Source organism: Petaurus breviceps, unplaced genomic scaffold (assembly GCF_028583685.1).
Source record: "Petaurus breviceps papuanus isolate PSGF00001 unplaced genomic scaffold, PetGlider_PUasm1.0 221, whole genome shotgun sequence".
NCBI classification, from domain to species: Eukaryota; Metazoa; Chordata; class Mammalia; order Diprotodontia; family Petauridae; genus Petaurus; species Petaurus breviceps.
Genome location: NW_027185877.1, coordinates 2757258 through 2768599, shown reverse-complemented (window position 1 = coordinate 2768599; position 11342 = coordinate 2757258). Strand labels below are relative to the sequence as shown.

At 38.7% G+C, this 11342-nt stretch overlaps 1 protein-coding gene across 1 annotated transcript in view; it reads left to right on the top strand.

Annotated features, from left to right (window-relative positions):
* Positions 1 to 11342, top strand: part of OTOGL (otogelin like) — a 205653-nt gene that overhangs the window by 113055 nt on the left and 81256 nt on the right. Inside the window, exons 27-28 of the mRNA XM_069094774.1 lie at positions 3267 to 3413; positions 9939 to 10058. Coding sequence (XP_068950875.1) covers positions 3267 to 3413; positions 9939 to 10058 — 267 coding nt within the window. The remainder of the gene's footprint in view (positions 1 to 3266; positions 3414 to 9938; positions 10059 to 11342) is intronic.

The following is an 11342-nucleotide window of genomic DNA, read 5'->3' as shown; positions in this document are numbered from 1 at the left end:
GAGAGAGAGAGAGAGAGAGAGAGAGAGAGAGAGAGAGAGAGAGAGAGAGAGAGAGAGAGAGAGAGAGAGAGAGAGACAGAGACAGAGAGAGACAGAGACAGAGACAGAGAGAGACAGAGAGACAGAGACAGAGACAGAGAGAGAGAGAGAGAGGACATTTGTTTAGTACTTATTTTGTGATGGTCAACATATTAAGCATTGGGAATACAAATAAAAGCATTCTAGAGAGTCTCTGACTATATGAAGTTTTCATACACCATATAAAGGGGACCTGGAAAGTAAATGGCGAGAGAAAGAAGGAAGGAGAAATTCATTCCTAGTGACATGGCAGGGGTATTAGGAAGTCCTGGAACCCAGCAGAATAAGGCCAAAGCTAACCTATGAAAGACTGGGTAAGTTCCAGGGGTGGAGTCCAATTTTCAGTGGAGAGGGTCTAGAGACGATGATCCCAGTGGAGAAGAGCTGAACTAAAGATGCCCAGTGATGATCTAATGCCCAAATGATGTATGCATTTGTGATCTGCCATTTTGAGACCTGTAGTTTTACCATCAGGGTACATTTGTAATAGAGGTGATATGATCTGTCAGGTTGGAAAGGCACTTAGAAAACGCTTTATAACCTGGCCCCTTTATACCCCTAGTCTTATTACCCCTCTAAGTTCTATGATCTAATGACGCTGACCTCCTTGCTATTCCTTGAATACAACAATCTCCAGACTGAGTATTTTCACTGTTTTCCCCCCAGGCTTAGAATTCACGCTCTTCCTGTCTCCTTGCCTCCCTGAGAAGGACTCAGCTAAAGTTCCACTTTCTACAAGAAACCTTCCCAGTCCTTAATTTTAGTGCCTTCCCTCAGAGATGACCCTCAGTTTCCACTGTCTATATGTTTTTTGTTCATAGCTGTCTGCATATTGTCTTCCCCATTATACTGTGAGATCCTTGAAAGTAGAGAATATTTGTTGCCTTTTTTTGTATCCCTAGCACTTAGCACCATGCCTGACATATTGTAGATGCTTAATAAATATTAGTTAACTAGCAACCAGACAATTAATTGGTAAGTATGATAGAGTGTCAACTGTCTATTCACCTAATGGCAGGCACAAAAAACCCATAATGGGTTCTACTGCTGGTTATCACCTACTCATATACAGCTGCCTTAGCTCTCTTAGTTTATTCAGTATTTGGCTTTGGGTCCAGATCATACTTGCAGGGTAATTGTGTAGCTAGACCACAGGATCCTAAGGACACTTTGCCAGCCTCATGTGTCCTGTCCAGGGCCAGTTGTGCATCAGTTATATGTTATGGATTAGGGTTTTCCTGCCTGTTTCTTAAAAAGGTAATCTTGGGGAATGGCATGTATCTCTATCCATGCAGCTGAGTTTTGTTGGGAAATCAAGGGGTACAAACATGCAGGTAGACTGGGAAAGAAGTATGTGGCTTGACCCACTCTGCTTGTTAGTCATACCTTGCCCTTCTAACTCCCAGTCCCTGCCCCCTGCACCCAAACAAGCTCAATCTACATCAATAAGTATAGATAGGGCAAGGGTCTAATGCTAGTGATCTGATCTTCCATCCCCAGCTTTTCTAGCATTCTGGGAAAGGTTATTATAATGAGAATCAAGCTGATTTTGCAGGTTAGTCAGTCACATAGAACCTTGTTCCATGAGGTCACCATTTCTGGGTTCCTTCTTTAGTTGGCTCTTGGGCTTCCTCTGGGTCAGAAGCTCAGACACTGTGACCTGGGAGACAGGTCTTGTCTTTATGATCTTAGTAGAATAGGGATCCTGGTGATGGAACAGTGCTTGTTTGTGAAGAGCAGTAAGGAATTAGGGGATGAGCCTGACCTGCTTAGATTAGAAAGGGTCACTGCTGCTAATTAGAACTGCTCCACAATTAGGATAATTAGATTCTTGTCTCAGATTTTGGCACTAGGGATCTCCTTATCTCCCTCATCCAGAAAGGATGTGGGGGAGACTCTCCTCTTGGCAGGGTGATAGTCTGTGATGAGGGTTTTGTCTGAAAGCAGTGTAATGTCATTATCTCACTTTTATTTGGTAATAGTCAAGAGTAGAAAAGGGGAACTGACAGACTATGGCACAATGATCAAAGGACAAGAAATTGTTATATCAGTAGTCATTGAAAGAAATAAGGATGCTAGACTGGAGAAGAGAAAAATCTTTTCAAACAGTTTAAAGGGTACTATCTCAAAGAGTTAAATCTTATTCTGTGTGCCTCTAATAGGAAGATCTAGGATCAATGGATAGACATTACTAGGAGGTCTAACATTCAGTTAGCTAGCATTTATCAAGTGCCTATTGTGTTCCAGGAACTCTGATAAGTTATGGAGATACAAAGAAATGCCAAAGATAGCCCTGCTCTCAAGCAGCTTACAGCAGAATTAGGGTAGATCTTTTAAAATTTGGATAGATCTGTGATCTCAACAATTTTCTCCAATGGTGCAAATTATACCTCATTTGTGCCTTTTCATCCTGTGTTGCTTTTATCCATATTCCTGTGTATACCCCTTCCATGAGGGCAAGTCCATTCAACATGTTGGGATCTTGTTCAAGGTCTCATATTGTATGAGTACCAATGGTGCATAAAAGCTATCCATTGGTTATCCCTTTTTCAATACCTGATCAGTTTACCTCCTCTTCTGGTTATGCATTTCTCTTACTTTTATGCCATTTCTGTACCTGCTCTGTTCATATATTCACGGCCCACTCTTCTTCCTTTAATAAAAAATCCCAGCAATTAGAGGGAACCTGAAAATGGAATGGTTGCCCTTATGAAGGACTAAGTTCCCCATCCGAGGGATCTTTGCCATGAAGTTGCATGAGGACTTGCCAGTGATTATTTTGAAGACATTTTTTTGGTATTTGATATGTGGTTAAGCTAGCTTACCCTAAAGTTTCTTCTAATTCTATGGTTCCCTAAGTATGGTTTCCACACTCTTGACTCCTTTCCTCTCTTTGTGCATAATCTCTGTGCCTGAAAAGCCCTTCCCCCTCCATTCAAATCTTAACTAGCATTGACTTTTGTGCTTATGACCTTGTAGGATATGACCCAACTGAACATATATTCATTTTACCTTCACAAAAAGCTTGAAAGAGATCTTATTTTATATTTTTCTCACACCCCACTAATACTTAGAACAAAAGAGGTGACCAACAGACACCTGTTCACTGTGTGAAAATAATTGAGGTTTACTTTTCTGTTATAGCTAATATGGAATTGATGTTTTTATTCTGATATTCTTTGCTTCAGAAACGATCAGGTTTCCTGGAAAATAAACCAACATACCAGCTTTGGAAGGCCGGGTACTATGCTGTGGTACACTTCCCAGAGGAAGACATAACGATTCTTTGGGATAAGAAGACAACGATACATATCAAAGTTGGATCTCAGTGGAAGGTAGGTCAAAATTTGACATCTCATTGAGATTTCTTTTAGGAGGTTGGCGACATGAACCTCCTTTTAAAACATCAGTGTATGAAAGTTCTGTTGTGAAAACTCCCAATAATGATGAATATCAATAAGTAACTGATGTGTGATTTATAGTCTTAGAGAATTGACTAAGATGCTGATTTATCCAAAGTTACACAGCTCAAATGTATCAGAGGAAGGAACTGAATCCACCTGACTCTGCTGCTGATCTTCTAGCCTTTCTTCCATGCTGCCCTTTTCTATTTGAGATAAAGGAAATAAAATGAAATTTTTGATGTTTTGATTAAGCTTTTTGATGCTCTATGACTCCCACCGAAGCCTTCCAATGTCTTGGCCTGGCCTGGGGCTGACCCCAGGCTCTCAAAGGCTATGCCAGCAGAGTACAAGCTCTAAATTCCTCTGGCAGATCTTATCAAACTGGAAAGACTCCAAGAATCAGCCTAGAAAGAGACTGTACATCTATCATTCAGAGGACCAGCATAACTACGTTTGGAGAAGCTTGTCACTAGTTTGGCTCAGGGGAAAAGGAATTTTTGGCCACAACAACTGTTGAAGATTATCTACCAGGTCACAGTGGGGTTGAGATCAACATCACTGGAGGGTGTACCCACAGCAAAGAAACCACAGATGTTTGAAGTACTGAAGGAAGAAGCCATTGCTTAGAGTCAAAATAATTCATATTTTTCCTCATAGATGTTTTCTTAAAATCATGGTTATATGTAAAATTGGTTGTTGGTAGTGCTATTGAAAAATTTAGCAACAAAGGTTCTTTACCTGGGCAGACAGATTACACATACATATACATACATGTATATGTATATATATGTGTATGCATATATTATCTGTCATCTGTCTGTCTTAGCATTTATATAGCACTTTAAGGTTTGCAGAATGCTATATACATTTTATTTCACTTTTTTCTCCCAGCAGTTCTGGGAGGTAAATGCTGTTTTTCCTGCTTTACGGATGAGAAAATGAGGATAGGTGCCTTGCCTAGGGCCGCAGTGCTAGCAGGGTCTGAGGCTGGATTGGAACCAAAGGTTTCCTGACTCTAGATCTGGTGCTCTACCCACCTCACCACCTCACCACCCAAGCATTGCTAGTCACTGCTGACAAGTGAAGATACAAATACAAGCAAAAGCTAAAGACAGTCCCTACTCTCAAGGACCTCACTTTCTAATGTGTTTTGATGTTCAGTCACTTGGGCTGTGTCTGATTCTTATCCCATTTGGGGTTTTCTTAGCAAAGATACTAGAGTGAAATCACAGATTTGTTGGAAAATTGGAACAATAATAGCAGATGAATTTTTAGGAACAAGTGTGTTCTTTATGTTAAGCCAATATAGATAGATAGATGGATGGATTAGGTAGGTAGGTAGGTAGATAGGTAGATAGATAGATAAATAGATAGATAGATATATAGATGGATAGATAGATAGATAGATAGATAGATAGATAGATAGATAGATAGATGGCTGGCTAGTGGTTGATGTTCCATCATTTTTCAGTCATGTCCAACTGTGTGACTCCTTTTAGAGTTTTCTTGGCAAAGATGCTGGAACAGTTTACCATTTTCTTCTTCAGTTTATTTAACAGATGAGGAACTGAGGCAAATTGGGTTATGTGACTTTACCAGGGTCACACAACTAGTAAGTGTCTGAGGCCAAATTTGAACTCCGGTCTTCTTGACTTCAGGCTAGTGCTATATTCACTGAGCCACCTCATGGCCTTTTTCTAGTGGGTAAAGGTAATAACAGGTAAAAGTAAAAACATATAAAAGGGAGTTGGAAAGCAAGGGGTGGGAGGCAAAGTCAGAAATTCTGGACAATGCAGATTATTGCTGGTAAAGAAGTGAGTGTGGATGGCTAAAGTATTCATGAAACAATGGTCTCAGGCAGAGAGGCCACAGGGGCAGAGTGTATGCTTAGAGTGGGAAGACTGTGAGTATGGAGGTAGAAGAGGCAGTCAGAGAAGTGAGATATGGGTGTGACCTGGGGTCTGTGAATTTTTAAAAATTGCTATTTTGATAACTGTATTTCTATGTAATTTGTTCCCTATGTAATCCTATGTATTTTATTTTATGAATTTTAAATGTTATTCTAAGAAGATTCTGTTAGGCTCCACCAAGCTGCCAAAGTACTCCGTGATGCAAATAAGCTCAGAACCTCTGTTCTAGAATATGTATGGCAAATGAGTGAGACATATATTCTGGTTATATCAACTTGAGAGGTAGAGTGGACATAATAGGGCACTGGTCTTGGAGGCAGGAAAAAGTAAATTCAAGTCCCACCTTATATACTTACAAGCTGTGAAACTCTCTTCAAGTCATTTAATTTCTCTGCGCCTAATTTTCCTTATCTATAAAGTAGTTAATATTTTGATAGTCTCTAAGTCCCTTCCAGTCAGTCAATAAGCTTTCATTCAGTACCTACTATGGGCCAGGCACCGTGCTAAGTTCTGGGCATAGAAAGAAAGGCAAAAAACAGTTCCTGACATCCAATGAGAGAGACAATATGCAAACAACTATGGACAAACAAGCCACATAGAAAAAAAATTAATAAGCAAATAAAATATATAAATAGAATAAATAGGAAATAATAAAGGCTCTAAAAAGAAGAAGGATTGGGAAAGGCTTCCAATAGAAGGTAAAAATTAAGTTGGGAGATGGCAAGTCTTCCCACCAACCACAAGGTCCACTACCAGGCCTATCACCAAAGGGCTGGGACTGGAAAGAGCAAGGTAAGAAGCAAATACAGGGGCTCCTGTCCTGGACAGCAAACACTCCTGGGGCTACCACTTCATAGCCCAGAAATTTAAAAAAAAAGCCCCTTTCAGGACCTCCAAAGACTAGGATGACAGAATGAACCTCACTTGCTCCAAACCCCCCGCTCTGACCCTGAAAACATAGTAACTCTTGCCCCAGGGAAAAACCCTCTACAGTAAAGGCTTGGAATCCTAGAGGAAGGGCGTGGCTAGGACCCTGCCTCAAAATGGGTAGAAAGCAGACTACAAAGACAAAGACTCTGGAGTCCTACTATCCTCAGAGGGAGGAACCAACCTCAGAGGGAGACAATGTGGACTCCACACCCACAGCTGAAACTTCAACAGGGAATGGGTCCCAAGCACAGAAGGCTCTCCTAGATGAGATCAAAAGGAACTTTGAAAACAAAATGAGAGAGATAGAAGACAAAATGAATAATTCTCTCAAAACCAAAATAGCAGAATTAGAAAAACATTATAATGAGGAAAACATCTCTTTAAAAAGAAAAGTGTATGATATGGAAAAGGAGCTTCAAAAATTAACCAAGGAAAATGATTTGCTAAAAACTAGAATTAACCAAATGGAAATAAATAACTCTATGAGGAACCAAGAATTAGTCAAGCAAAACAACAAGAATGAAAAATTAGAAAAGAGGTAAAATACCTCAAAGAAAAAATAGCTGACCTGGAAAACAGATCCAGGAGAGATAATCTGAAAATCATAAGCCTACCAGAAAATTATGATGAAAAAATGAGCCTGGACAACATTCTCCAAGAGCTCATTAAGGAAAACTGCCCTGAGATACTAGAACCTGAGGGTAAAATAGAAATTGAGAGAATCCACTGCACACCTGCTGAAAGAGATCCCAAACTGAAAAGTCCTCGAATTTGTGGCCAAATTCCAGAACTACCAGATAGAAGAGAAAATACTTCAAGCGGCCAGAAAGAAACAATTCAAATATCGAGGGTCCACAGTGAGGATTGCACAGGATTTGGCAGCCTCTACACTGAAAGATCGGAGGCAGTGGAATACAATTTTCCGGAAGGCAAAAGAGCTCGGGTTACAACCAAGGATCACATACCCAGTGAGACTGAGCATATTCTTCTAGGCAAAGAGATGGTCATTCAATGATATAACAGAGTTCCAGACCTTTTTGATAAAAAAAACCAGAACTCAATGGAAAATTCAACCTCCAATTACAAGATGCAACAGTGACTTAGAAAGGTAAACAAGGAGAACACACACACACACCCTGCTATTTGATAAGAGCAAACTGGTTATAGACAAGTAGAGGGTATGACTATAAAATAGACAAAATGATGATTTAAAAAAAATCTTATTAAGGGCTACAAAGGGACTGCAATGGAAGAAAGGGAATGGTTGAAGTGGAAAAGGGTAAATTACGCCACACATAGAGGCATAAAAACTGTATAGCAGAGGAAAAAAAGGGAGGGAGTTGGGAAGCATATGAGCTTTTCCCTCATTGGTTCTGGTACAAGGAGGGAATAACAACCAGTTAAGCATAGGACTCTATGGAGAAGAAACACAAAAAGTATCATTTTAAGAGGGAAAGAAGGGAGGGAGAGGAGCTTCGCCTGAGATTTGTTCCTGTCACTCTTGATGCGAAGAAGAAATAGCATACTTCATTAAGTATAAAAATTATATATTTAGTGCCATACCAATTAATTTACCAAAAAACTACTTTATAGAGCTAGAAAAAATAGTAACAAAATTCATTTGGAAGAATAAACGGTCCAGAATATCAAGGGAATTAATGAAAAGAAATGCTAGGGAAGGTGGACTAGCTATACCAGATTTCAATCTGTATTATAAAGCAGCAGTCATCAAAATTACTTGGTACTGGCTGAGGAATAGAGGAGTGGATCAATGAAATAGATTAGGCAGATGAGATTCAGAAGTCAATGACTATGGTAATTTCTTGTTTGATAAACCCCCAGACCCTGGTTTTTGGGATAAGAACTCACTATTTGACAAAAACTGCTGGGAAAACTGGAATATAGTATGGCAGAAACTGGGCATAGACCATTATCTAACACTATATACCAAAATCAAGTCCAAATGGGTGCATGATCTAGGTATAAATGTTGATACTGTAAGCAGTCTCCTAAAACAAGGAATAGTTTACCTATCAGAGTTGTGGAGAAGGAAAGACTTTATGACTAAACAAGAATTAGAGAACATTATAAAATGTAAAATGGATAATTTTGGCTACATGAAATTGAAAAGCTTCTGTACAAACAAAGCCAACGTAACCAAGATTAAGAGGGAGGTGGGAAATTGGGAAAGAATCTTTATAACCTATGTCTCTGACAAAGGACTCATTTCTAAAATATACAGAGAACTGAGTCAAATTTATAAGAATACAAGTCATTCCCCAATTGATAAATGGTCAAAGGATATGAACAGGCAGTTTTCAGAGAAAGAAATTAAAGCTATCTATAAGCACGTGAAGAAATGCTCTAATTCACTGCTGATCAGAGAAATGCAAATCAAAACAACTCTGAGGTACCACATCTCACCAGTCAGATTGGCTAAGATGACGAAATAGGAAAATGACAAATGCTGGAGAGGAAGTGGGCAAATTGGAATACTAATGCATTGCTGGTGAAGTTGTGAACTGATCCAGCCTTTCTGGAGAGCAATCTGGAATTATGTCCAAAGGGCTATAAATACTTTCATACCCTTTGATCCAGCAATACCACTCCTAGGGTTATATCCCAAAGAGATCATAGAAATGAGAGAAAGACCCATATGTACATAAATGTTTGTAGCAGCTCTTTTTGTGGTAGCAAAGAATTGGAAATTAAGGGGGTGCCCATCAATTGGGGAATGGCTGAACAAGTTGTGGTATATGCATGTTATGGAATACTATTTGCTATAAGAAACAAGGAGCAGACGGTCTTCATATTTACCTGGAGAGGCTTAAAAGAATTGATGCTGAGTGAGAAGAGTAGAACCAGGAGAAATTTGTACACAGATACAACGTATGTATGATGACCAACTTTGATAGACTGGACTCTTCTCAGCAATGCAGTGATATAAGTCAATCCCAAAAGACTCATGATGGAGAGAAATATGTGCATCCAGAGAAAGAACTAGAAATAACTAAGTTTATACACAGGTGGAAGGAAAATACCTGATCTTTTTCCTTCTCTTATTTGGTTTTATGTCCTCTTTACCATTTTTCATTCCAGCTGGTACAATTCATCCTTATAACCTGACTAATGTATAATGTGGAAGTATTTACAGATCCTATACTTGAATATAAGCTGCCATGGGGGGGGGGGGGAGAAGGGCGGGAGGGAGACAAAATGTGAAACTCAAGGAATTGTGGAATTGAATCCTGTAAACTAAAAGGAAACAAACAAATTAATTAAAAAAAAAACTAAGTTGGGACTTGAAGGAAGCCAGGAAGCAGAGATAAGGAGGGAAGAAATTCCAGGAATGGGGGACGGCCAGTGACATTGCCCAGATACAGAAGATGAAGTATCTTGTTCATGGAACTGCAAGGAAACCACTATCAATGGAAGGGGGTGTAAGGTGTAAAACCACAGTGTATTTCTAGCAGAACAATTTTTATAAATAAACTACTGTTATTGAAATATTTAGCTCAAAATACTTTTTAAATGTATGAACAGTTCTAATGAATCATATTTTACAAACATTTGGTTTTCAATAGGATATTATGAGAAATTTCTGCTTATTCTTTAGGGAAAACTTGGAGGTTTGTGTGGAAACTTTGACAAATGTACTTCAAATGATATGACTACATCTAATAACCTGGAAGTGAGAAGTGCCCAGGTGTTTGGAGAAAGCTGGACGATAGGACAGGTAAATTAAATGTTCACACTTTTAAAATAATTATACAAAATAGACGTTAAACCATACTTTATTCATAAGTATTGCCATTCTAGGAAAATGAATTGAGGATGACATGTCCAAATAAGTATTCTATAAGGATGGTGTTATTGGTATCCAACAACAAACACCCTTCTGTATGTGAGGAACTGACACTGTCTCTTTGGGCCTCAGTTTCCTCATCTGTAAAATGAGAAAGGTTAGTTTCTGAGGTCCCTTCCAGTTCTACATTTATAATACTATGAAAAATAAACTAATTCATAGAATTGATCTTTAATGTAGGGATTGGATCATTAATAATAGATCAAGAGAGTACCTTAGAGACCTTCACTAGATGCAAACCCCCTTCATTTTACTGAAAGAGACCCTCAGGCCCCAAGAAGTGAGTTTCCCTTGGCCACACTGGTAGTAAGGATCAGAGGGAGGATTTGAATCCAGGTCTTTTGACCCCAGAGCCAATGTTCTTTCTCCCATACTACACTGCCAATTACTTTCTAGAGGCAGAAACATTTGTTTCCCTCAATCTTGGTGTCCTTTAAAAAAGCAATAGAAAATTTCTGCTATTTTTGCAAGAATTTCTTAATTATATTTACCAGATGTATCTTTGCTTCATGTAGGTGGTCTTAAGTGGCTTCATTATTTACTTAAGTGCTTTTTTATAGTGCTTACAGAAATTATTTCAATATTTTAAAATTTTTTGATATATTTTGTTTCTGCAATGCTTAATTTTTCTACTTTCCCTTCCCAGAAATTCATTCCATAGAAAAAAATTTTAAAGGAAAAAGAAAAAAATAATCAAATCCATAAATACCTCAAAAATATGAAAAAATATGTAATATTCCATACCTCTCACATCTACAAAGGTTGTCGGAGGTCTTTTCTCATACTTCTAAATATCTTATTTTGATCACAATTAAAACATTAGAAGGAAAAGAAGTTTGGATGAGGGATGGAGTTAGAAGGAAATATAATTAATTCTGTTTTGGACAATGTTGATTTTGAGAGGCCTCTTTTACATATGAGTGCTATCCAGCCAGTAATTGGCAATGTTGGAAGGAAGGTCAGGAGAGAGATTAGGACTCCAGATATGTATTGGGGAGTCATCTTCAAGATTATATTTTAACCCATTGGAATTTATGAGATCACCAAAAGAAAGAGTGTCATAGTACAGAGTCTGGGGGTATGATGACCCAGCAAAGGAGAAACAAGTTAGAAGGAGAACCAAGAGAAGAGAAGAAAGAGTTACCAGGAGGAGAG